Genomic DNA, 25,713 nt, shown 5'->3' on the forward strand with positions numbered 1-25,713 from the left:
CACCCATGGTCACCCATGCTCACCATGACCTTCCTGTGTCCCCAGCACACCTCACTGCCACGGGGAGAGGCCGGTGCACGCTCGGTGCCATGAGGCTCCATCCCAGAACCCCGCAGCCAAAGGGATGACTCCCAGCTGCTCCCTGATGCTTTCTCTGTGGAAAGTGCTCCCTGCTGTTGGTGGAAGTTCTGCCCTGCCATGGGGCAGCCTGAAGCATCCAGAGCAAGCCAGGGAGCTGCTCCAGCCTTAATTGAAGGTCTTTAATCACCAGTCAGGTGATGGATGAGCAGTAAGCCATGGTTCTATCCCAGGCTGGGACTGGTGGATTTGAGATATATGTTGGAATTTGGTGAGGGATCTTGAACGCCCTTGAGTCTTAAACTGGGGAGCTATAAACTTGAGACTGAGGTCCCAGACCCACCTTAAGAAACAGTCTGTGCTGCAGGAATAGTTCACACCTTTATTACTCTGGCTGGAAGGGTTCTTCCTCACTCCTCTCCCTGCCATCCTTCCTTCTTTCCTGGCCACGGTTCCTTCAAGCCAGGATGGATAGTCCATTTGTCACAGAGCAGAGGGACACAGTAGCATCCCAACAGCATCTGGACATGCTGCAAGCACCTTGTCCCCTCCATGTCCTCCCTCTTCATGCACTTAGGTGAGGAAGAAGGTGTTTGGGTTAAAACCTGGCCCTCTGCTGCCCTCAGCTCCCAGGCACAGCCCCATGTCCAGGAAGCAATGTCTCTCCTGCCCTCTAATCATCCAAGCCCAGATTTCTCTCAGGGAGAGACATGCTGCCCAAGTTGTACCAATCTCCCTTTCCAGGAATGAATCTGTTCCCAGTGGGATCCCAGCATACCCGAGTCAAAGGGCAGGCAGGTATTTGCAGGGAAGAACCACTGAATTCACAGGGACCTTCTTGAGTGAATTGGACATTGCTGGAGGCTGGCTCCCCAAGGGAGCCCAGTGCAAGGGAGCAAGAAGAGAGGTTTAGGGACTGGTGCCACCCTGACCCCTCCTCCCCACCCCAGCTGCCCAATGTGGTGTCACAGCCTCTTGTCTTGCATCATGCTCCCTCCAGCCCAGTCGCCAGCAGCGTCAGCAGAACTGTGGGAGAAGCAGAGCCCAGGGCAGGTGGTGAGCCCTCAGCCAGCCCCCACAGCACCACATCAGGGGGTTCTGCCACCCCCAAAGGCTGGGAAAGGGTTGGCTTGCCCAGAGCCTCTCTGCTGATGCTTACAGACCTTCCAGCGGTTCCCACACTCGTTGCACAGCACAAACGTCGTCATGGGCTCATCAGCGCTGCGCGTCTGTACCTGCGGTGGAGCAGTAGCGGCTCAGGGGAGACCCTTGGCCCCCCAGGCCGAGAGCCCCCAGGACCAGCCCTGACCTGGTTGTAGGTGCAGTTCTTCTTCTTGCACTTGCTGCACTGGAAGAGGTCGGTGACGGTGCCGCCTGTCTTGGCCATCTGGTGCTCACGGATGGCCTCCTGGGTCATGGCACTGCGCAGCCGCTTCAGCTCGTCGCTGGCCATCTCCTGCCACCAGCAGCGGCCGCACAGGTCAGCGCAGCCACGGCTCTGCTCACAGCCAGGCACCACAGTCCAACACCTTCCCCATCCCCTCCCAAAACAGGGGGAATCCTGCTCTCTGTGCTTGCTGGAGGGCTCCGACCCACCCAGATGAAAAAATCACCCCATCCTCAAATGAAAACTGCTGCCTGCAGGGATCTGTCTCCCCACAGGGGAAATCTGGCTTCTGATTTGTGGACCCTGGTTGAGGAGGACAAATGGGTGCACTCCAGCCTGATTCCTGCCAGTGTGACATCCCGGAGCCAGATCTGTGATGGGCTGGGGGCCTGCAAGGCTCTGAGGGGACCCAGCAATGCTGCCAGCTTTCTCCTAATGCTCCCTGTGCCGCATTCAGCCCAGGGGTGGGACAGGGAGGTGCTGAGACCCCACTGTGGAGAGCCCCAAGCCCAGAGCAGGCACAGGGCAGCAGAGAGGCAGAGTGGATGAGGCGCAGGGGCAGCAGCCTCACAGCCCACGCCCACCTCAGCAGTCATGCGGGCGATGAGGCCGGGCTCGATGGCCCCGCACAGCACGTTCCTCCGCAGACCGGGGTTCTTGGGGTCCTTCAGGTTGCTGATCCTGCTCCGCACCCGGTTGCGGTACTTCATGTCTGTGCTCCTCAGCTCCTGGAAGATATGTGGGGTCCGTCAAGGAATCAGGGGGGGATGCCAGCTTGGGTGCTGCTGTCACCAGAGCTGATGGTCACGTGCATGTGGCTGATCTCACTGGGGCTTTCCTCCCTGTGGCAAGTGTCCCCATCCTTGGCTTTAAGAGGATGAAGCACAGCTTGAGATGTGGGGAAGAAAATAACTTTGCATTGCTTTGGAATGTCTAACGTCCAGGCAAGGCTGTGGGGTTAGGGACTGTCACCGAGCCCTCTGCTGGGACAAAAGTTCAGGGTGCAGAGGATTCGGTCTAGTCCCTCCTCCCAAAGAACACGGATGTGGACAGGTTGATATAGCAGCTTTGGGCACAGTCTGGGATACACCAAAAAGTGAACCCAGGAAGAGAACCATCCTGGGCTTGGTCCTGGTCTCAGGGGGCTGCCAGGAGAACCCCAAGCCTTGAGTTGGTGGTGGACGGGTGGCTCCATCTCGGCCAGCACGGCACAGCCTGGACATTGTGACAGACTGCTTCTGGCACGAGACACAGGAACCTACAGCAGGCTCATGGAAAAAACTTGGGCTGGGTTTGGATTTATTTCCCCAGGGATGAAGGCAGGTCCCTGACCAGAGGGCACTGGGGGGGACACGCAGACCCCTGCACAAAGGCGGGTGCTCAGGAGATGCTTTGCTCAGCCTCAGCCTCAGCCTCAGCCTCAGCCTCAGCCTCAGCCTCAGCCTCAGCCTCAGCCTCAGCCTCCTCTAACTGATGTCTGGGCTCCCTCTGCAGGCAGCGAGCAAGGCAGAGCCTGTCACCCTCTGCCCTTGTCCCTGCCACCCTCTGTCCTGTCCCCAGCAGCACTCCTGAGGCCACGCACGCCCCCCAGCAGATGGAGCCTGGGGTCCCCTAGCCCCCCAAAGGATATGATCTTCGATCTCTGATGCCATCTTCTCACAGTTGACACTGAACTCCTTGTAGTCGTCTAAAGGGTGGAGAGGTTAAGGGTTGACCTTCAGCTGTGAAACCAGCCACAAGTCTCACTGTACCTCCCCCAAAAAATCTCACATCTCCCCCTGTATGTGCCCCATACACTCAATCTCTAAAATACCTATTTTTACCCATCTTGAATCTTACAAAGATGCACTCTCACATCCAACCCCCTTATCAGAGACCCTACCCAACCTCCTTTTCTTTCCTTTTGGGGCTGAATGCTCCTATTAGGACTGTCCCACAGGAAAAGCAGCCCAAACTGGGCTGCAGCATGCCCGAACTGCTCACCATCCATGCGGAGTGCAGCTGCCAGCATCTCAACGCACTTGTCTCGCACCGAGTCCCCTGTGAGATAGCAGGGAGCCAGGCAGCAGGGGCTGGGGGAGAAGGAGGGACTGCTGGGGGTTCGTGGCGCCTCGGCTTTGGGCTTGCTGCTGTTGGCTCTGCAGGGGCACACGGAGGGGGACAGGCAGGGGCCAGGGCTCTGGCACAGCCGCAGGGACCGCCTGGCTCCCTTGGAAGGGGACTGGTTCTCTCCTACCTTTCTTCCTCTCTCCTACCTTTCCTCCTTGCTGTCATTGGAATTTCTCTGGAAGCTGGTGGGAACTGGAGAGAAGCTGGTGCCCACAGAGGCTCTCCTGGGGGTGGCACGGGATGGAACAGTGGGGATGACACCAGAGATGGAGCAGGGAGGACAGGGGGCAGAGACTGGGGGCAGGACTTCAGGCACCAGCACACCGATGAGAGTGCTCAGAAGCCAACAGGAATCTCCCCAGGGGAGGATTTGCTCCTCCCAGGGAACATCCTAGTGCTGTGGGAGGATCAGGGCTCCCAGCCACTTCTCACTCCATAGTTAGGGCATCCCCAAGGGGGACCCTAAAAGCATCCCTAGGCTGCCCAAGGACACCCCCTCCTTACCTCTCTCCTGACAGTTTCTTCTGTGGGGAGGAAGAGGAGATGGTTGAGGACCTGGAGTCAGCAGAGGCTCTCCTGGCAAAGACAAGCCCCATGTCAGAGGGCAGCGACTGGGATGAGTGCTGGGTCCACACCCCAACCACAGCCCAGTGAGGGGCTGGGGTCCAGCCTCTCCCACCTCCCAGCCCAGCACCCACCTCTCCTTCTTGCCATCCAGAGGCGATTTCTTGGAGGACGCAGTGGGGCTCCGACCATCACTAGACTCTCTTCCCCACAGAGGCCCAAAGGAAGGGAGAGAAGCTCTCAGCAACCCCAGCATACTCTGGCAAGCTGTGAGCTGGATCCTGTGCATCTGCATCCCCCATCCCTGAGCTCCACCCCAGGCTGCCAGCAAAGCCTCCCCTGGGCTGGCGGTGCCTGGCAGAGCCTGCTGTGAGGGTCAGGGCCTCCCTCAGCAGGTACCTCTCTGGGCTGGAGTCGACAGAGTGGCCCTGGGTGTTGCTGGCACGAGAGCCACACTTGCTGGGCTTCCTAGGGACAGAGAGAGCAATGGTCAGAAAAGCACTGTGCAAACTGACCTCTTCCAAGGAACAATTAATTTTAGAGAAGGGAAAATAAAAAATGGTCACTTCTCCCTCCTCCAAAAACTGCCCTGGTGCTGTCCCAGAGGCAGTTTGGTCTCCAGAGGTGCTGCTGGCATCCATGGGTAGGCAGGGATGGATAAACTCTCAAGGACCAAGCCCCTAGGGGGTGGTCTCATATTGCCCCCCCCGACAGCAGGCAGGAGCCCTCACCTCTCCTTGTGCTTCTCCCTGGGCTTCTCAGCTGTATTCTTGCTGTGCTTCACCCCTTCACTGGGGCAGCTGGAAACATCCAGCCCCTTCTTCTCCTTGTCCCCATCTGTGTCCTTCTCCTTCTTCCTGTCTGCATCCTTCTCTTTTTTTGTGGTGGTAGACTCTGGGGGAAGGATTTGGGTGTCACAACCCAAACCAGCACAGGGCACCTGCAGAGGTGCATCTTTGTCCGGGGAATGATTGTGGAGATGCTCAGCCCTAGGTGGGGCACACCATTCTATCCCAGAGTGAAAACAAGCCCTTGGAAAATCTGGGTTAGAGGTTACAGAAGCCTGCACATCGTAGCTGTGGACTGATTGCACTCCATTCCCCCAGAAAGCACCGGGGCTCGAGGTGCAGGGATGGCCCAGGCAGGATTGCGGCTTTGCGGGGTTCTTGCCTCCCCCCAGCATCACTCACCCAGAAGCCGCTTCCAGTTTTTGATGAGGATTTTGGCTGAGGCCACCACCTCTTCATCGGAGCAGTGTTTCCGCACTGAGTTCACAGCCACCCCGATGCGCGTGCTCTGGGAACACACCCAGGGACAATCCTTAGGGACGTGCTGGCTGGCACAGGGCACAGCTCAAGCTGCTCCACCGCACCCAAAGCCCTCACCTGCAGCAGCTGGATGGTCATGGTGTAGCCGGTAAGGGATTTGAGCAGATCCAGTGCCCCTTCCTGCAGCAGGGAGAAGCCACAGAGGCCCTCAAGGAGGCACCAGGCAGCACCAAGGAAGGGTGTGAAAGGAGAATCCAAAGCAGCCGTGGGCTGCTCCCTGGGACTGCCTGACCCTCTGTGTCACCACACCGACAGAAAATCCCACACCCAAATCCTGCTAGGCCATCCCACCACCAGGTCACACCTACAGCTGGGTAGCAGGAGCTTTTCTTAAAACTTGGGAAAATCCCATCTGCAAGAAAAATCTGGGTTGGTGAGAGCTAGGGACAGCTGGGGGATTCCCCAGTGTCCCCCACCCAGGGGTGTGAAGGTGCATGGGACACAAACCCCAGGATTTCATCCTGACACCCTGCAGTGGCAGCTGGGATAAAGATAGTCCTGTGTGTAGCCTTCCTCCTCCTCCCTCTCTCCCCCCTCCTCTTCCTTGGTATTTTTAGAGCCTCAGCAGCAGACACCATCTCTCATGTACCCCCACCCAGGGACTCGGTTCCGTGGACTCCCACCACCAGGGGCTGGATCGGACCCCCGAGTTTGATGGGTGCATGGACATTCCTGTGCTGCAGCTGGACCCTGGCTCTGTCCCATCCCAAAGTGCAGCAGGAGACCCCAGGTAATTCCTGGCAGAAGGCAGAGCCATGGGATCTGGTTTGATACCAAGCATTGGCATCCCAAAAAGCCACCAGATCCAGGGAGACAGCAGCACTGCCCCCCAGCCAGGAGCCTGCACTTTGTCAGGGCAAAGGCCGGTGGAAATGGTCAAATATTAACCCTGAGGGAGGGCTTGGCACTCACCACTGGTACAGCAGGATCCCCAGATGGATCCTGGCTTGGCACAAGGGTGGCAGGGCTGGGTCCCGGCTTCCCCAGCACTCAACCATCAAAAGCACCCAGGACACTGACTGAACCCTCCCCTCCTTTGCACACTTGTGCAACAGGCAGGGCTGTGCTGGGTGCCTTGAGGCAGCTCCATTCCCCAGCCCAGAGCTTTTCCTTGCTGCTGCACGAGCCTCTGGCCCTGGCCCTGATCCGGTGTTGGTGCACAGGATGGGGGCCAAACACCTGTCGCCCACAATCCAGCACTGCCAAGTGGTGTCTAGAGTTGCCACCCATGGGACAAATCCTCCCTTACCCCCAAGTTCCAGTCTCTGGGAGCAATGGGGTACAGGAGAGCCCCAAATTAGAAGTAAAATTAAATCCCCTGGGTGCCAACTACAATGTCCTGAGGCTGGGCTTGGGTGGCATAGGCAGCACCCCTTAAACCCACTCAGCCCCTCCAGGGACAACAAGGGGGGTGTGAAAAGCAAAGGCCCCCCTTTCCCAAGCCACCATCAGCATTCAAACACACATGTAAAGAAGCACGTGTGTAAATACATGTGTGTGTGTAAATACACGCACACGCCCCGGGCAGCTCGGCTACTTTACCGTGCTCTTCCTGGCCACCATCTTATCCAATTTCTTGGCAATCCGCACCAGCTCCTCAGCGGGCCCCATGGTGGGGGCTGCAGGGAGCAGGACTCGGGCTGTGGGCACAGCTGGGCACTGCGGACAGGGGCTCCTGGGCAGCCGGGGGAGGGAGCAGAGAGGAGGGGAGAAGGGGAAAGGGAAGGGAAGGGAAGGGAGAGAAAGCAGAAAGGAGGTGGGGCTGTCCCAGCCAGTTATAAACTCCTGCCAGGAAAGCGAAATAGCACGGGGGAGGGCTAAATATAGCCCAGAGCCAGGATTGCCAGAGAGGGGGAGGCGCGTGGCCACGGGGCCATCGGGATGGCTCAGCTGGGAATCCTGAGGGTCACAAGTACACTGCAGTGTGCTGGGGGAATAATCTTTATACTGGAATGTTCCAATATAGGTGGAATTCCAGTATATAGGAATAGTTCTTATACTGGAGTACTCCACATATTGGAGTATTTTGGTACTGAGAATACCCCATCCCCGAAAATGTCCAAGGTCAGGCTGGACAGGCTTGGAGCAACCTGGTCTAGTGGAAGGTGTCCCCACTATGTCAAGGGTGGAAGGAATGATCTTCCAACATTCCATGATTGTGTGATGACACGTCCTGCAGTCTTTGAAGAGCAGCAGAGCCCCTGCCAGCTGCTGCTGTGCCAGCCTGGGATGGGAACCACAAGCCCCTCAGGCCTGGCTAGATGGGGCACAGGCCATTGGGGGATGTAGGTGACAACCTTGCCATCCTTGCTTTTCCCTGCTCCAGCACTCATCCCAGTATCCATCCCAGAGAATGTGCCCATGTCACGTCCCAGCCCAGCCCTACCCACAATGGTGCTCACAGATGCCAGTGACTGGGAGCCTTGGGGACACATTAGCAGCATCACCATGCTGGGGACCACCAGGGCAGGGATTGTAGCCTCAACAAACTCCCAGGTGCTTAAAAAAAATTATGGTTTATTAGAAATCAGAGACAGAAAACATTTTTTAAAATATTTTTTGAGATTAAGCATTTGGGACAGAAGTGAGAAGGTTAAAGTGAGGGGCTGTGGAGGCAGGTGGCTCCCAAAGGACACTGGTACAGGGGTATTCTGGTCCTAGAAAAATCTGCAAAGCCCCCTCTGAGAGCCCTCCCCAGGGAAGGGGTGGTGATCCAGCACCCACCCCACATAAGGGATATGGGGCAGGGGCTCTGTGGTACCACTTGAAACATCCCCTGCCCTCTAAAGAAGGGAACGGTATTTCACTACCAGTTTTGGAGATCCTTTGAAGCATTCCCAAACTCTGCCAGTCCAGGCAGCTGCCAGAACATGGGATGGACACAAAAAAACCCTCTCCTATTTCTTGCCCATCCCATTCACAGTTGGGGTACAGAAAGAGGCTGGCAGTGCATGGCTGCCCCCAGGATAAGGAGGAGGCTTCATGACTATCTGGCAGAGGGTGGGAGACACCAAATACAGCTCCCCCATCCCCAATTCCTTTCAGAGAAGGAAAAAGAAAACTGGAGGGATGGGCAGAGGCCACGGGAAAGGACGAAGAGCAGTCCAGCAGCACAGTGAGCATGTCCATTCTCTGCTCCTCAGCTCCCCACCACCACCACCACCCATGGATGCCTCTCCCAATGCAGTGGGGCTCCGGGTCCCCTTGGAGGACAGTGGTCTCATGCCAGGATCCTGGGCACATGTCCCTTGTGTCCTGGCTCTACCAAGCCCCCAGCAGGGAGCTGCCTCTAGTCCCAGCCAATAGGACAGTGACAAGTGGGCCACCAGCACATGGTCAGTCTTGCAAGAGGTGGACGAAGCTGGCAGGGAAGACTCCAGTGCGGGAGCCATCACCCTCGATGAAGCCGACCTGGAGGTGCAGAAAGAGGGTTCAGGGGAGTGCAAGTCTTATCTCGAGATATCAGGCCCAAAACCTCTCACCTGCTAAATTCCAACAGGGATTTAGCGAGGCGTAGCTTTGGTGACACATCAGTGGAGCCCTCCCAGCCCTTCTCCATGCATACATGGGGCAGGAGTCTGCCATCCATGCCCCCCCTGAAAAACCCAGCCTCCTCCAGAAGAGAACCGGAGGGGGAAAAGGACCAGGATTGGGATGCCAGCACCTGTCAGTGCCACAGTGACTCACCCAGATCTGCTCATCCTCCTCGCGTGTCACCACAATGACCTCCCCCTTGGAGAAGGTCAGTTCTCGTGCCTTGTCCCCCTTGCAATCAGCCACTGCCTTTACCCGCTTCTGCCTCCCCTTGGCCTGAAATGGAATGAAAAGGGGTGACAGACCCCCCCCCCCCCGAGGCCATCCAAAAGGCAACGACAGGGATACGACCCCCTGCTACTCCGTCTGCCACTCCAGGATAAGAGGAGCCGGGATGCTTGGGAATGAAGAGGATTTATACCTACCGGAGCAAATCTCCTGGGCATGGGCACAGGGGGCATCTTGCTGAGAGGGGGGTCCTCGGGGCCACCAGGGCTCTGGGGGGACCCAGCCACCCCCATTTTGGCCACCATGGCACTGACACGTCGGTACGAGCGGGTGCTCTCTGAGCTGTGGGTGACAGCAACAACATTGTCACCCCCTTCCCCTTTCTGTTGCCTTCCCCCTCCCTGTTTTCCTTCCTGTGAGGTCTCAAGGGAGTCAGTGCTTCCACCACAGGACCTGAATCCCACCCACAGCACCCTGGATGCTGATGGAAAGGGTCTCCAGCACCCAAATTTCCTCAAATGAGCCCATCCCATCCCATTTTCCCAAAAGAGAGAAAAAATACATATGATAACTTGCACAGAAGATCTTAGTGCTCTCCCAAATAATCTGAATCATTGTCTCCAAGGAGAACTCCGCATCCCCACAGCTGCCCTTGTTTCCTCCTGCATCTCAAGACCACCATCAGCTTGTCTGGCCCCCAGAAGGTGGGGACCCTTCGCTTCACAGCGATTCTCCATGCCCATGGGGGTGGCAGAGATTGAAGCTCACCCACCAGCACCACGCAACGATACCCCACACCAAACGCAAGCCCAGTCTGGAGCAGGGTCCCTACCCAAACTTGACAGGGGGGACGTCGAGGGCCGTGCCGCTGGGCGGGGGCTGCGTGGGTGGGGGGCTCAGCTCCGGCCCGCGCCGGCTGCCGCTGGGCTCAGGCTCGGAGCGCGTTTCCCAGTAGGGCGCCCGCTGGCTCTCGCCGGGGCTGCGGCCGCTGGGGCTGCCATCCGGGGCAGCCGTGCTGCTGGCACAGGGCGGGCTGCGCGCTGCCGGCGCCTCCGCCGGCCCAGGGCACTGGGGCTCCGACGCCTGCCGGGGCAGCTCAGGGCGCTCTGGGGGAACACACAGAGCGAGGACGGTAACGGTGGTCTCTGGGGGAAGGCACAGCCCCGCCGTGACTCCGCACTCCGACTCACCGCTGGGGCTGGGGCTGGCTTTGGGGCGAGAGCTGCCCCGCGTGGGGTTTTTGAGGGGCAGCGGCGGGGGCATCTCCTCGCTGTGGGCCCGGCGGGGAGCAGGGCACGAGGGCACCAGGATGCTCTCGTAGGTCTTGTTGGTGATGTCCATCCCCACGCAGCTCCAGCGGCTCTGGGGGCAGGTGGGCAGCGGGCTGGCAGACAGTGCTGATGTGCCCTTGAAGGAGCGCTGGAGGGGGCTCACCTGGGGTTACATGCACAGCTCCAGGCATGTCCCACTGCCGCCAGCCCCTCAAAAGGGTCTGCGCTCCCCCAGCTCCCCCACTGGGGATGTGGAGGCCCCCCCACCACCATCCCACAGGTACCTTCTCCTCCAGCTCATCCTCACTGTCATAGGGGAATTCTGATTGGGGTTCCCAGTCATAGTCCACATGGATTTGCAGGGAGAGCTTCCCTGCCTGCGCCTGCTCCAGCTGCCAGAGGGATGGGGCAGATCAGGAGGATTCCAGGATGGGGCAGCCCACAGGGGTCTCAGCACTGGAGGGACATGTCCCAGAAGCCCCCCACCTTCATGCAAGCCCTCCTCAGGCACTTGGTCCCCTCTCCCCTACTCTGCACTTCTCCCCCATTCCTCCATCCCACCTACCAGCTCTTCACACTCGCTGTACTTCAGCCTCCTCGCCACATCCAGAGCCGTCTCGCCTGCCGCATTCACTGCCCAAGGGACAAAATGGGGATAAATCCAAGATGCAGCCTTACCACTTCTACCGAAGAGCCCCAAAACCCCCATCCCAACCTCATACCCGTGGTGAAGGTGGCTTTGCCTTTCAGGAGCAGCTTGAGGCAGTTGGGCTGGTTGTAGAGTGCACCATAGTGCAAGGCCGTATTTCCATCCTGTGTCACCCGGTCCAGCGTTCCCCTGTGCAGGGCCAGCAGTAGGAAAGTCAAGGCCTGAGAACACACAAGCATCCTGTACGTTCCTCCCATGAGGGAGAGGAGCGGGGAACACTGGGAGCACTTGGGGCCGCACCCATTCTGGATAATGAAGTCCACCAAGGGAAGGGATGATCTGTCGGCGTGGCGCACGGCCACGTGCAGCGGCAGCTCATCTGCATCCTGCCAAGAGGTGCGAGGGAGAGATGACCCTGAGAATGCTCATCTTAGGATAAAGGGAAAAGAAGTACTGGATCCAAGAATGCTCATCTTTCCCCCCAAATGAAAAGGAGTGCTGTACACATGTATGCTCATCTCCCCCAAGAAGGAAGGGAAAGGACAGCTGAACCCAAGGATGCTTCATCTCCCAAGATATGAAAGTGAGAGTAGAGTGGCCTGAACAACGCTTCATGTCCTACATGTAAGAGAGAAGAAGGCTGGACCTGAGGATGCTCATCTTCCCAGCAGCACATCCTTGCCCAAAGCCCAGGACAACCCCAAGCACTGACACCCAGAGAGGGAAAATCCATTCCCTGTCAGGTGCAAGCCTCACCTGACCATCAGGGCTGGCCAGGGGCTTGGTCAGGTCATGCCCCTCAACAAAGGCCTTGAGCAGGGCCAGGAGGTCACGGTCTCGAATGGCTTCCCAGAGGCCGTGGGGGTTGTCCTGGCCGCTCCTGTGTGCGTAGCGTCGCTCCATGTACTTGGCCATGATGTATTCCTTGCGCGCAGCCCTGTCAGAAGGGGTGGCTTGGGTGGGCATGGAGCCAGGGACTGAAGCCCTGTGCTCCTGTCTCCTCCTGAAGCCTCAGGATCAAGGCCAAACCTCCAAAGAGGCGCAGATCCCCACCACAATCCAGCAGTGACACCAGGATGCCTCATCCCAGGGCTGTCTTAGAGCTGATGGGCAGTGGCAGCATGGGGACGAGAACAAGGCACCCACCATGCACTCCTATTCCTCCTTCTCCTCTTCTTCCCTGCACACCCAAGTCCCTGACTCACATATCACTGCTGGCCGAGGGCTTGGGACAGTCCTGTGTGGGTAGCGTGGCCTCCATGATCTCATTGAAGCGAGCATTCCCAATGCTAACAGCCAGCTAGGGAGAGAGGAGAGCAGAGGGACATGAGCCCTCCTGGCTACACTCGCCCTGCTCCAGCCAGATCCCATCCCAGAAGGAAGGAATCCACTGGATCCACCCAGGGCTTTCGTAGAGCAGTATCTTTGTCAGGATGATGCTTTCTTATGCCAATGGAAATCTGTTTTAGGAGGGAGAAAATCTTGGGGAGCTGCCAGCAGCCCCTCACGTAGCAAATGGCTTTGCAGAGCCCCCCTTGTCCAGACCACTGCGCTGGGGAGACAGAGGCAAGTTTGCAAAACTGGGTACAGATGGGGTGGGGAAGAAGGAATGAACCATGCATCACAGGAGGTTTGGGAGACAGAAAAGGTGGTTCCCAGGAGCCAGGAGACCTCTGGGCTCAGGGAGCAGCTTACCAGCAGCTCAGAGGTGCTGAGAACATCCAGAGTGAGGGACTGGATGCGGGAATAATGCACACCCAGCTCCCGATGGATACCAGAGCACTCGATGCACGTCAGGATGCCGAGGTTGGTAGAGAGCCACGTGGGATCTGCAGCGGGAGCGGCCCCCAAAGATGCTGTGACCCCCACGAGAGCTGACTCACACCCAGCGTGGGGAGACACCCCAGGCCCTGCCGTACCTGGGGCACCACAGTCACAGCACTGCTTGTTTCCTGGCATGTTCTTCACCTCGCTGATCATCAGCCTGGTGAGCTCCTGCACGCTGCCATCCGCCCCCGCGCCAGCCGCCAGCCCGCCACCGCCCCCATCCCCTTTGAAGGCATTGCTCAGGGCTTCGTCCTTGCTGTTCTGCAGCACCGAGACCCACCTGGGCAGCAGGGAGGAGGAAGAGGAGGATGGGGAAGGCGGAGCAGGATCTGGAACGTAAAGCAGGAGGGATGGGCTGTGGCACTTACACAACACACTCCTGCTCATCCTCCGCTTGGAAGTGATAGGTCCTGTTGTCTGCAAGGATGGGGAGAGAGGGGAGAAAGTGAAAGGAGAGAAATTGTGTCTCCATCCCAACAGGGCCTGGAGCCATCTGGTCTAGTGGAAGGTGTCCCTGCCCATGGTGTGGGAGCGGAACAAGACAGTCTTTAAGGTTGCTGGTAGCCTAAACCATGTTAGGATTCTATGGTCTAGCGATGCCCAGGACAGCAGGAATCGGCTGAAATCTCTTCAAAGGACTGCTTAATTACAAATTAAATCACTGCACATCATTCTCCCATCACCTGAGCCCTGTCACAACCTCTTTTTGTCTCAGCTTTCTGGATCTCCTTGGAGAGATCAGTCCTTCATCTGTAAAGACAGCCAGGAAGACACCTAGAGCCAGATTAAAAGCATTTCAAGAGGGTGCTAAGGTGTTTCAGAGAGAAAACCACTCCAAAAAGGGAGAGGTCCTGCCACAGCCTCCACCTTCAGGTCAAACACCTCATTCCAGGCACTCACGTGTCACCAGGTCAAAGCATTTCTTCTCCTCAGTATGGGGCCGCACCTGGCAGGTGAGGAGGTTCAGCTTCACAGGGGGACGGTTTATCTGCAGAGTGAGAGGACCAAGGTGGGTTAAAGGACCAGGAAGGGGTGGGATGGGCATCACCATCGCCAGTGGCAGCTGTGGTGGTACAACTACCAGCACAGATGGCTTCTCTTGGGACAACCATGCAAATCAGATTCTGTCTGACCCTTTAGAAGAACAGGGACCTTTTGCAGGAGAACATGGCTCCAAGATGTTCCTCTGTTCCTCCTGTAGTTTCCAGCCTCTAAGGCCAGGGGGCAGCCCTTCCCTCCCAACCAGCCCCATCCCCTTTGGGCTAACCCTAACCCTAACCCCCGTCTCCATCTCTGCCCCAGCCAAGTTCAGCCTCCTCTCCCATGGATCCCTGTGAGACATGGGGTGGGGAGGGCACCTTTGGACCCTCCGGTCCCATCCATATTGAATTTTAAGCCAGGCAGATTTGCGACCAGTTTGGGCAAAACTAAACCTGAAATCCAGTGGACATCAAGTCCCAAAGGGCACACAAAGAAGGGTCAGGGCTGCAGCCCCCACGCTCCCCACCGTGCTGTGGGAAATGGTCAGGCAGCCGTACTTCACACCGCACTTCCTCTTCTGCCACACTTTGCGGATCCTGAGAAGAAGGAAGGGGAGGAGTGAGGATTGCACAGCTGCAATCACCCATGCCCACAGCCCAAAGCAGCCACAGCAGAGGCCTGTTGCTGTTCAAGACATGGGGTTGTGCTTTCTCCAAGTCATAGAGTGCTAAATGTCCTGTGAGCTGGATTCCAGCTCTGGGGCCTCCCACAAGCATTGACAACATCAGGATGGAGCCTCTGGGATAACACTGATCCTCACCCATCGCTCTTCTTGTACAGGAATCCTGACTTCTCCATCCCGTACTGTTTGTTGCCTTGGTGCTGGTGGATACTGTAGCCACCGCCAGAGTTCTTCCTGCTCAGGTTTTCCTGAAAAAAAACAACAAAACAAACCAAACTACAAAGCAAAGTGAGAGTCACAGAGGCCGTTGCTGCCCCAAGTGACCTTGTCCCTACAGGGTGCAGAGACCAGCAGGGTGCCAGACAGCTCCAGGCCCTCCCAGCATCCCCGGAGGGGTTAACCCAGCTCCCTCCTCCCTTCTGCTGCCCATGCCCAAGCAGCCCTGCCCTGCCCAGCCCGGCGCTCACCTCGCGGCCGTCCAGCTGCAGGGCGCTGCGCAGGGCGTCGCGGGTCTGCGCCAGCCGCTTCAGCTGCTGCTCCTGCACCTGCCGCACCTGCACAGGGGCGCCGCCCTCGCTCGGGCTCTCGGGGCTGCGCGGGCGCCCCGGGGGCCCCGGGGTCACGAGGGGCGCCGGGGGCAGCGGCGGGGCCTTACCGTGTGCAGGGACACCGCCAGCTTCTCCACGAACGGCGAGAGGTTCTGGGCAGCCTTCCAGCCGTCTTGGAAGAAACTGGGTGTTTGTTGAGGGTGATTAATATGCAGATGGTGAAGGTGGAGGAAAAAAGAGGGCTTTTAGAGAAAATGTGGCAGGAGATCATGGCACTCCCCTCCCTGGAAAGTTGTGCTTGTTTTGTGTCTCTCTGGCTACGGGGATCTGGAGACCCCACCAAAGGCCAAGCCCAGCCCATGGGATTTGGATACCCCAAATATTTGGGGTGTTTGGGATGCAGGATTGGCCTCTTGTTTAATCCCGGCTCAACTCACAGGGGAACAGTGCTGCCAAAAGCCACATGCTGGAGGGTCCTTGGGTTACAGTCCCAGTCAAAGACATTAACCACAGCTTATAACCACAGTGACTGTCTCCATCTGTCTCAGTTTCCCTGCTTGAGAGTTGGAGGAGATGGTGACTCCCACAGACTGCTATTCCAGCCTCACAGAGCAACAGGAAACGCAAGAGGATGTTGATCCTCACTCCAAACGTCCTCATTACAAGCCCCATGGCTAATGCCAGAGCTGCTCAGCTGAGCTCATCCCTGGAAATCTACCCAGAAACCAAATAATCAGATATATCTCAAGCCAATGCCCCTCCCATAGCCCCATAGACACATTTACAGCTCCACAAGACAACAAAGCACATTTAACCTCCCCAGAGAAAACTGAAGAGTGATGGCCTCTGCCCAGTATCTCCACCAATAGCTTTGTAGGTCTGGGATGAGAGTAGAAGTCCCTAGACCATTGTGGGACCATCCAAAGGTGACAACCAGTCCTAGGGATGAACCATCTTGACCCAGGTGGCACCTACTTGTGCTGAGCATGGAAAAACTTGATGAGGCTCTGCAGGAAATCTGGTCCCTGCTTCATCTGAGACTCGCTGGCTTTTAGCAGGTACTGGAGGGGGAGAAGACACCTGGTTAGCTGACAGAGACAAGGACCAGCTGAAAATATCCCAGAGGAAAAAGCAAGAGCCTGCCCAGCCCTTGATTCCCTTCACAGCACAGGGAGCAAGGTTAAAACGCTGGCTGGGTTTCAAGAAGTAGAGTCATGATTTTGGATTTGAAGTCAGCTCGCTGGGGACCACCCTCAAAAAACCTGGCTCTGGAAGTCCTCCACGACATGGAAAGTTCAAGGACTGAGGCAGGCCTCCAGGGTTTCCAGCCAAGCATGCTTCTCCCACTGCTCATTACTTCTGGAGTTATTTATTAAATCAAGGCAGCTTGTGAAGGGAAAAAAACCCCAAAGAACAACATAACAAAAAAAGGCCAAATATTTTTCAAGACATGGCCCTTTTATTCGCAAAATATCAGATTCCAAGAAGCGAGCACCTGCAGCACACCAGCACTGGAGGTCTGCTGAGGTGCCCCTTGGGATGGGGAATTTCAGCTTTATGCATCAAACCCATCCATCAGCTGCAGGCAGGGAAGGAAGGACACAGAGTCTTGCTCACCCTAAGCAAAACAAGGAGGGGAAGAGATTTTCCCCCTTCAAGCTCCTCTCCAGCTGCTGGAATAGTTTTGAGAGTGTGGGGAGGGGGAGGTAGCCCTGAGCTCTGAAGAATTTCCAGGGTGGGACAGAGCTCCTGGAATGGAGTCTCCCCATGCCCCAGGCACCCTGAGGGGTCACTGGACTAGGGACAGTTGTTGCTCCAATGCAACCTGGAGATACCAAATCAATGTCAGGGAGCACGACTACACCCCTGAACCACGTCCCACCTAGAAAAGGCCATAGGTGCCCGGCTCCAATGGGATGTCCCTGCCCATGCGATGTCCCACAGTGGCAGCAGTGTCCCAGGCAGCACTGGCTGGGACCCATGAGCAAAGGGATGCTCCCAGCACCCCAGGGCCCATGTCCAACTGCTCCCACAGCCCTGAGGGTGTGAGATGGGGAGACAGAACCATCCCTTGAGGTGAAACAGGACCCTGTTCCCAGCCCAAGAAGTAGCAAAGCTCACTTTCCTATAAACCTATGTGCATCACATGGCCCCCAGCCCCCAGAAGTGCCCTCCCATTTCCAGGATCAGCAGCAGCTCTTGTGCCTGCAGAAACATGGGTGGACATGCCCTGCTCCAGCTCCCATTTCTCCATGTGCTGGTATTTATCCCACAGTGGAGCTATTCAACGGATTGACTCATCTGGCTGGGTCCCAGCTCCACAGCCTCCTCCCCACAACTCCTGTTCTTTGCTGGGCAGACATGAGGTGGCACCCAAATGTGGCCCTTGGGAACATGGGAGACGTCTGGGACAACCCACTGCAGACTTGTTCTCTGTTCTGCCACCCTCGAGGTTTATGGGGCTGCTGAGTGCCTGGAGCCAGGACACCTGGGCTCCTCCTTGCTGCAGGGCTTTAAAATTGAATCTCCATCCTTCACTTATTCCCACCTCATCTCCTGAGCACGGACTGCAAGAACCCAGTACCGCCAAGGATCTGGGGTTACTTTGTGACCCCCTCAAAGCCAGAAGCAGTTTTGAGGATAGGCAGAAACCACAAAGCCAACCTCATGGATGTTAGCCAAAAAGCTCACTTTTAACCAAATGCCACCTAAGGAAGGGTAGGACTGGGCCTGGGGGGACACAGCCACCCTTGTGGGGTACCATGGGTGCCATCTGGAGCTGAATCCCACAGGGACCTCAATATGGGGAGAGGGATTCCTGAGCTGGGTCCATGCAAGGGCACAGTGGGATGGGGATGACAAGCCCCACAGCACACAGGTGGGGCTGCTTTGGTGTTGGATCTGGGACAGGCTCCAATGTCCCAACACAGCTTTCAGCAGAGTGGTTTCCCCGTGTCCCCCTGGGACTCAGTTCCTGGAGGGGAACAGTGCCCAGGCCCCCAGCACAGCCCCACCTCGCACATGTGGAGCTGCAGGAGCCGCCGCTCCCTCTGCACGTCCTCGGCCACCTCAGCTGCTGCTGCCTCGGCCTGGGTGGCCCCAGCCAAGCGGGCTCGCTCCTTCTCCTTCTCCATCTTCCCCCTGTGCAATGGGATGGGAGTGGCTTGGGGACATCCCTGCTCCAAGGGGTGTCCCATGCGGGAGGCGACACTGGGGACGGCATCAGGAGAAACATCTCCAAGCCATCTCCAGCCTCTCTCCCTTTTCCCTTTGGGAGAAGCTGGACCAGAACCCTCCCCATGACAAACTGGCTCCATTGGTGCCTGGCTCTAGCCCGGGGACAAAACACCTTTGTGCAGACTGCGATTAGGTAGATTTTGCCAGAGGCAGCGTGTTGCTTACACTTTGGTCTCGTAATCCTTCCAGGCCTTTTCAATCTGCTTCTTGGAATCCTGTGGCAAAGGAAAGAGGGGGTGGCAGCTGTCAGGGAAAGCCAAAGAGCTGGTGGCACTAAAGAGGCCGAGAGCTTTGCTCTGCGTTGCTGCACCCCTTGAGGGTGAGGGATGTTCCTACCAGCTCTTCCCCCCGGTCCCACAATCCCTCACTTCTGCTACTCCCAACCCTCACTGCTTTCTTCCAGCCCCTGGTACTGGTTCCTTCCTCCCCCTGGCCACAGGCATGAGTTGAATCCATCCCAGGGCTCTCACTGCAGAATGTTCCCAAATGAGTGGCCCTGGGGACAGGACTCACCAGGCGGCCGTCCTTCAGCTGCCCCTTCAGCAGGCTGTCCATGGGGAAGGACACAATGTTATTCAGGTTCTGCACCTGCAGAAGGTAGAGACAGGGTCCCATGGTGGGGGAAGTCAGGGAGCTGGAGCCCTGGGTCCTTCTCAGTGCCAGGGACCTTCCCCCAGCGCCATCACTGTCCCAGGAAGGGTTAAAAGAGGCTGGAAGCGGGGCTGAATCCAGGATCCTGGCAGAGGGCACGCTGGGGCTTGTTGGAGCTGGCTGCAAGATTTCTGACGAATGTGGCCCTTCCCACAAACCACACCAGCACCACAGCTGCCAAAAACAAAGCTGTCTTTCCTCATCAACACCTCATCTCTGTCCCCATCCCTGTCCCCAGCACCATGACCAGCCCCTCCATGGTCTTGTGATACAAAGAGGTCACCCATGTCCAAGGGGCTTCCCAAAACGCCTCCCTTTGCTGGAGTCTGGGGACAGCAGTGCAGCCACCACTGTCCCCAGTGCTGTGCAGGGTTCCATGGTGGGGACACGGGAGGCCCTGGAATCCTGGCACCCCTCCATGCAGCCCACAGAGCAGCACCCCATTTTACAGCTGTGACAGCAGCTCCAGCACCCACATGGGACTTTCCCACTGCACCCACATTTCTTTTAAATGGTTTTGGTCCTCTGCAGCACCTGGGGAGAAACCCAGCCCCAGGGCACAGGACCACCCCCAAACCAGGGTAATAGGGGAGCTCCAGGGAGACGCTAGGAGGGCAAACACAGCTTTTTGGATCCAGTTGAGGGTCTTGGCACAGAAACCTCACTCAGCAGCATGTGGGGCAGGAGGTGGGGACCCTCAGAACTGGTCTAACTCCTCCATTGGGACAGTTCTGCAGAGCCCTACTGGAGCACAGGAATCCAGCACACTGTGACAGCCAGGATGGAGAAGGGGAGGAGCAGGGAGGCCCAGATTGGGGTAACTGGGAGAGGAAGATGCCAAAATCTGAGATTCTTGCTGGGGGAAGGGCAGCAGAAATCAGTTTCCTCCTTAAGCAGAGCCAGGGGCCAAAAACGCCCTTTGGAGAGGGGAATTTAAAAGTGAACAGAGAGGGGGCCACATGGGACCCCCCAGAGATTTGCTGCTGAACCCAGCTCCAATCAGGAGCTGAGTTTTCCACGGAGCCATTCCTGGCTCGGCTCACAGCCGCCTCTGCCTGCTCCCCATGGCCCCACTGTGCAGCCCAGCATGGCTTTGATTTACTCTTGGCAAGCGAGATCAGAGATGCAATTGATGTGAGAAAAAAATACAAAACAAAAAACAAGAGAAAAAATGGAAATAGCAGCCCCAGCTTCCCATCAGATCCCAGTGTCAATGGCCCCAGGGCACTGAGTTACAAATCCAGTGACAGGGTATCAGATGCTCTGAGAGCTCTGGGAATGTGTCCTCGACCCCAGGGTGGGAGGTAGATATTGCTGCACGTGATGGAGGGCAGCTGCATTGGAAGGAGGGGAGCTGCACCAGCTAGTGGGGGATTCGAAATCCAGGTGGATTCGGGACAGCTTACCAGGTTCTTGAAGAGTGCAGTGACCTCGCGGGTGAAGACGGCGAGGTTGAGGAAGCCAGTGGAGAGCTCATGGTTGTTCTGGGAGAGGTGGTTGTTGCCAAAGTTCTCTAGGGCCTCACTGTACTGTTCCTCATTCTCCACATGGGCTGTTTGGGGAAATACCAGAGAGGGACCCTGCAGCACCTGGCACATCACGGTCACAGCATGAGGTCCCACCATATCTCCATCCCCTTGTAACAGAGCTGGGCTGATCCTGATACAGGACAGCAGCAGTGCCCCAAAATAATCTCCCTAAGGTTCTCGATTTTCTTTTTTATATACATTTCAGACAGTTTTTGGCATATCAACACATTACTAGATCACATTGTGAGGTTCCACCAGCAGCCAGTATCCACTCTCCCCATATACTTTTTTTGGGGTTGCTACCCACCTCTGTAGCATAACTGGTCTGATCCTGCTGCAAGATAGCACTGGAATATCCAAAACAAACTTCCTAAGGCTCTCCATTTCCCTCTTTCTATGGTTTTAAGATAATTTTTGGCACCTTAGCATGTTGCCAGACTGGCAGGCTGGTAGCATCCAAGCAGCAAAGAGCCCCAGGCTCAGCAGCACCCATGGCTGCCTGGCGTGACCATTGCTAGTAGAGGATGGGACTGTCACATGCCCCCAGCGCCATGCTCTGGGAATGCCCATCATCTCCCCAAGCTTATCTCACCAAGCCCGGAGATGTGAATGGCTTTCACGTATTTCCTGATCCTCTGGAGCACAACTTGGTCCCCATCCAGGTTCTGCAACAGCAAAGAGAGAAAACAAATGGAGCTCATTAGCCAAGCACTGCTGCCACTCCCCCAGCCCAGCTGGCCCCTGGAAAGACTGCAGCTCTGGTGTGCAGATGTGTGGGGCGGGATCCAAGCTCCTAAGGCTGGCAAAGGAGCTGGAGGCATCCTGGGGATGCTGGAACCACAGCGTCCAGCCGGTCCCCTGCCAGGGCTGTGGTCCCAATAGCTTTGCTGCCAGGCAGAGCTTTGACTGACCCCAGAGAGGAGGGTTTGAGCAAGACAGTAGGAGGAGGTGAGAGGCTCTTTGGATACCAGCAGCTTCTATTAACCATGGAAAATGCCCCGCTGGCTCTTGCAGGGATGTTCAACCAAGGAGGGGCTGAAGCATCACATAAGCACATCTGCCTATCCCCATGGTTCAGGACCAGACAAGATGTGTGAAGGTGCTCAGCTCCCCACAGAGCCAAAGACAGGACCCACCTCCTGCTGATGGGGACCAAAATCCCATAAACCCTTGTGCCAGTTGTGCCCTAAACCACAACGAGGAGTGTGGCTTTCCAACGCCCCTCCAGCACATGCAGGGTCTTGTCCATGGTCCCCAGAACCACGAGTCTCCCTGCAGACCCATCTGCCAGATCCTGCTTTGGTTTGGAGCTCTCCCCATCACCACCCTCTTTTCCTACCTGTACAGCCCTGATTTGCCCCCCGAGCACCACAAAAAATTCAATCCCACCCATGCACTAAGACAAACTCATCCCCACCAGAGGGCAAGAGGATGTGGTGCTGCCAGCCCAAGCATCCGAGCACACACTGGCCTCAGCATCAGGAAAGGGTTAAGGGCGGCTTGGCTGCAGGTACCAGAGCCATGATAACAGGCTGGAAATATTTAGAGGGTGTGCACAGCCAAAAGGGCAGGGATGAAACCTCGGAGGAATTACAATAAAGAGGCTCTCTCCTTGAGCTCTGTCGAAGGTTTTCAGGCTGATGTCAAGGCTGACTTCCTAACAGCAGGGTCAGCCTAGCTTCAGTGCTGCTCTCTTTGTCAGATGGGATCCTGCCAGGATGAACTGGCTGAGAGTGGACTGGGGCTGAGGTGGGAGCCAAAACCCCAGCTTAGGGAAGCCTTGCAATGCATCTGCAGCAAGGGAAAATGTTGGGGCGCACCAAAGCCCCCCCATGGCCCTTCTCTGTGTCAAATCTGGGTGCACCAAGCTCACCTGCTCTCAGAGCAGAGATATTCCCTGCCTCTGGGGGAAGCCAGGGCTGGATGCTCCAGGCCAGCAAACCTGGCAGAGTCTTAAGAAGGGGAAACTGAGGTAGCATGAGATGCTTTGGAAGCATCACTGGGCAAGTGTGGAAAGACGCTCCTTCAAGTGTCCAGGATAGAGCAGCTCATCCTGCTGCCAGATCACAGCTGCAGGATGCAGAATGCAGGGCTGGTGCAGGGATGATCCAGGGAAGGACACAAGGGCTTTCAGAAAGGGGTCCATGAGTTCAACCAGTGGGCACAGGGCAGGCAGAGACAAGTATTTGGGTGGTAAAGGCAGTGTGAATTGCTGTAGCAGCAGCACTGGTACCCCTGATGTCCCAGGCTGGTTGCTGGGAGCACGGTCCTTGGATACTCAGGAGTGGAGGAGCAGAGATGTCCAGAGTCCCTGATGGCATCCCCCAGGCCCAGATCAAGGGCAGCTGAGGACATGGGCAAAACAGGGACAGCAGCAGGAGGAAATCCCCATAGAATGGAGGAGGGATGAATGCCCACCTGCAGCACAGCGAGCAGGGCTGGCAGCCTGCAGGCCTCAGGAAGGATGCTCAATGGAGCCATTCTTCTGCCTCCCCCACTGCTGCCGGCTCGTGCTACCCGGTGAAGGAGCCAGAGGGGCCAGAGCTAGGGTGCCAAGCTGCCAGGCCAGGAGCAGTGTGTGGCATTGCCCTGGGGGACAGGGTGAGCTATGAGCTCACCTGCCAGCAGCCTCTGCCACTCACCCTGCCCCAGTCCAGAGGTGCCCAGTCCCTTCTAACATGCACGCAGCACCAACGACCAAGGGCTGGATTCGAGATTCCAAACCCACTCAAGAGACCTCAGATTCTGTCTCCACAACAGCCCCAAGGATCCTGAAGTCCCACAAACCCCTGGGAAGGGAGACCTCTCTTTAATCTCAGGAGATAAACTGAGGCACAAAGTAGCTCCAGCCAACATCAGGATGTCTCCTCAATGTTCAGCAGCAATCTCCAATCCTCTCCCTGTTCACTTCTGCCCCCAATTTGAGACCTGCTTCTATCTTGGGTGCATGCGCTGTCCCACAGTCCTGGTGGGATACAGCCATCCCTTCCCACCCAGAAGTCACTGGAGTAAGATCAGCATCCTTTGCACCCTCCTGCTCACCAAGCTACCAGCCAGTATGTGGTGAGGTGATGGGAAAGACCATGGCTCGGTTTGGTCACAGACTGCCTCTCCCATCCCCCAGTGATCCCCAGATCCACCACCCAGATCCCCCCACCTCATGCTATCACCCTTTTGGGGCTCCAAGGATAGCGTGGTGCTGGTTTGCTTGGATTTCCCTCCTCCCCTTGTGCTGGGACCAGGGGGATGCCAAAGTTCTGGCAGTGGTTTGGCCCCCTCCCCAGAGCTTCCAGAGGCATGGGGGATTCAGGCCTGTGCCCTCCAAGGCACATTGGGCAGCAGTTACAATTCCCAGTTCCCTCTGATGCTTGCTGCAGCTTTACCAAGCCAAGCCCCGAGGCCCCCTGTTATTCCTGAGGCATGCATCTCCCCCCCATCCCTGCATCCCTTACTGCAGCCTCTCCAAGGAGCCAAACAAAATCCCTGCTGCTCCCTACTGGCTGGAGCTGCCTCCCCCTTCCCCACTGGGAAGAGGATCCATGGCAGCGACCAGCATGTGCTGATCGGGGCCAGGATGCTACACGGTGTCTTCCCAGATTTCCAGCCCTGGGACACCCACCCCACTGCCCCCAGGTATCCCGGCAGTCCTGGCACCGGGGGCGCCCCATTCCCTGACAGCCCTGGCTCTCCTTCAAAGTCATTCCTCAGCTAAGAGGAGTTGGCATAAGCCACAGGACCAGCCAGATACTGCCTTTATCCCAGGCGGGAGAAGGAGGATGAGGGCACCCCCTCCACCCTTCCGAAAAAAGCTGCCGATGATTTTGGGGGGAGGCTGAAAATACTCCTCTGGTTTTGATCAAGGAGGAGACCCCCCAGCAACACCACATCCCATCGGGGCTGGCTCCTGCACTATCTCCTCCATAGCCGATAGAAATGTGGGGCTGATTCTCTGGGGGCATGTCCTGGGCTCTGGGTCAGGGGTGGTGTGCTGGTCCTGGTGGGAAAAAAGGGCACCCAGACCCCGGGGAGGGATGCCTTGATCCCCAGGGAGGGGCAGGTGGGGTGCCCTGGCCCTAGAAATAGGGAAATAGGTTGCCCTATTCGGAGTGGTGGGAGGTATCTCCTGGCCCCGGGAACCACCCGGAGCTTTAAAAACGCCTTTGCTCATTTCTACAGGCTTGACCCCCCATAAAGTTAAACTACGGCTGCTCGGAAGATGCAAACGCCCCGCCCCCCCCACCAGCCCCCCGCAACCACCCGAGGGTCCCAAAGCACCCGTTTAGGATGACCAGCGTAATCTCGGGGTGAAAGGGTGGGCCCAAAAAAAGAGAAGCCCCAGGGAGGCGCAAGCATTAAGGGACTAGCACCTATTGGTGCGGAGGTGTTCCAGGTGGGATGCGCAGTCAGATGACCCGGACCGCCCTCCCGGCCCCGCTCACCTCCTCCAGAGCCCCCACGGCCCCCCGGCACTTCTGCATCCTGGAGGCGAAGGCGGCGGCCGGGGAACTCAGGTCCTCGCTGGTCACGGCCAAGAAGTCGGCCAGGCTGAGCTGCTCGGGCATGGTGCGGGGGGCACGGGGGGCACCGGACGGGGGCAGGGGGAGCGCGGGGGGCGGGAGGGCCTCGGCGCGGAGCACCCCGGGGTGCCGACTCAGCCCAGCTCGGCGCCCCGCTCCGGGAGCTCCGCGCCGGGAATCCCGCGCCCGGAGCCCCGCGCCACACCGGGAACCCCGCCCCACACCGGGAACCCCGCACCGCACCGGGAACCTCGCACCCGGAGCCCCGCACCGGCAACCCCGCGCCCGGAGCCGCCCCGCCCCTCCCTCCGCCCGCGCCCGCCCCGCCGCCGTCACGCGGCGGCCCCGCCCGCCCGCGCGTTAAAGGTGAAGAGCCGCGGTGCTCCCCTAGAGCCGCTCCCGTGGCCCCCATTCCGTGACGTAAGGGGTGCGGGGTTCCCTCGTGCTGTGGCGGGAGGAAGAGGAAACGCTGGGGTCTGGGTGGATCCGCACCTCGAGCCTCGGCACCCGGCATCTCCCTAACCCCAATACCCGCAGTCCCCAGGCACCAGCACCCCCCTAATGCCACCATCCACCTTTTTCAGGGACCCCAG

The 25,713-nt window shown here is 57.6% G+C and overlaps 2 protein-coding genes across 5 annotated transcripts; both read right to left on the reverse strand.

The window, feature by feature from the left end:
- Positions 1–440: 440 nt before the first annotated feature.
- TCEA3 (transcription elongation factor A3) lies at positions 441–7,250 on the reverse strand. The gene is made up of 14 exons (XM_079325448.1): positions 7,009–7,250; positions 5,524–5,586; positions 5,329–5,434; positions 4,870–5,032; positions 4,538–4,606; positions 4,273–4,341; positions 4,079–4,150; positions 3,721–3,798; positions 3,449–3,603; positions 3,067–3,152; positions 2,050–2,193; positions 1,388–1,534; positions 1,242–1,313; positions 441–1,104 (listed from the first exon to the last, which is right to left on the reverse strand). Exons 1-14 carry the CDS (start codon positions 7,075–7,077, stop codon positions 1,096–1,098), a joined length of 1,302 nt encoding a protein of 433 aa, XP_079181574.1. The 5' UTR covers positions 7,078–7,250; the 3' UTR covers positions 441–1,095.
- A 716-nt stretch (positions 7,251–7,966) lies between these two features.
- ASAP3 (ArfGAP with SH3 domain, ankyrin repeat and PH domain 3) lies at positions 7,967–25,389 on the reverse strand. Of its 4 annotated transcripts, none has more exons than XM_079325557.1 (26): positions 25,043–25,334; positions 21,196–21,268; positions 20,481–20,626; positions 18,937–19,011; positions 18,589–18,638; positions 18,201–18,327; positions 16,162–16,247; positions 15,294–15,369; positions 15,106–15,192; positions 14,777–14,886; positions 14,483–14,552; positions 13,876–13,963; positions 13,344–13,392; positions 13,068–13,255; positions 12,844–12,977; positions 12,354–12,448; positions 11,905–12,085; positions 11,449–11,534; positions 11,222–11,337; positions 11,065–11,132; positions 10,784–10,891; positions 10,419–10,662; positions 10,061–10,334; positions 9,426–9,570; positions 9,154–9,276; positions 7,967–8,877 (listed from the first exon to the last, which is right to left on the reverse strand). In XM_079325557.1, the coding sequence occupies exons 1-26, from the start codon at positions 25,163–25,165 to the stop codon at positions 8,803–8,805; spliced, it is 2,997 nt and encodes a 998-aa protein (XP_079181683.1). In that variant the 5' UTR covers positions 25,166–25,334; the 3' UTR covers positions 7,967–8,802. The 4 variants fall into 4 exon arrangements, 3 of the variants coding, with proteins under 3 accessions (XP_079181683.1, XP_079181682.1, XP_079181681.1); XM_079325556.1 differs by adding an exon at positions 25,359–25,389 and having other exon boundaries at positions 8,568–8,877; positions 10,061–10,662; positions 25,043–25,263; XR_013776708.1 differs by lacking the exon at positions 10,061–10,334 and having other exon boundaries at positions 8,568–8,877.
- Positions 25,390–25,713: the final 324 nt, after the last annotated feature.

This window comes from Erithacus rubecula (assembly GCF_903797595.1).
Source record: "Erithacus rubecula genome assembly, chromosome: 23".
In the NCBI taxonomy this organism is placed as follows: Eukaryota; Metazoa; Chordata; class Aves; order Passeriformes; family Muscicapidae; genus Erithacus; species Erithacus rubecula.

What these genes read in the sequence shown, in the direction of transcription:
- TCEA3 (XM_079325448.1), bottom strand. Translation starts at nt 7,077, where the DNA reads ATGGGGCCCGCTGAGGAGCTGGTGCGGATTGCCAAGAAATTGGATAAG. An exon ending in AGGGAGAAGCACAAGGAGAG is followed by an intron (nt 4,607 to 4,869) that starts GTGAGGGCTCCT and finishes CTCTGTCCCTAG; the next exon opens with GAAGCCCAGCAAGTGTGGCT. An exon ending in AGCTGCACTCCGCATGGATG is followed by an intron (nt 3,153 to 3,448) that starts GTGAGCAGTTCG and finishes TCCACCCTTTAG; the next exon opens with ACGACTACAAGGAGTTCAGT.
- ASAP3 (XM_079325556.1), bottom strand. Translation starts at nt 25,165, where the DNA reads ATGCCCGAGCAGCTCAGCCTGGCCGACTTCTTGGCCGTGACCAGCGAG. An exon ending in CCGTGGGGGCTCTGGAGGAG is followed by an intron (nt 21,269 to 25,042) that starts GTGAGCGGGGCC and finishes TTGCTGTTGCAG; the next exon opens with AACCTGGATGGGGACCAAGT. An exon ending in TGGCGGTGTCCCTGCACACG is followed by an intron (nt 15,193 to 15,293) that starts GTAAGGCCCCGC and finishes GCCCCTGTGCAG; the next exon opens with GTGCGGCAGGTGCAGGAGCA.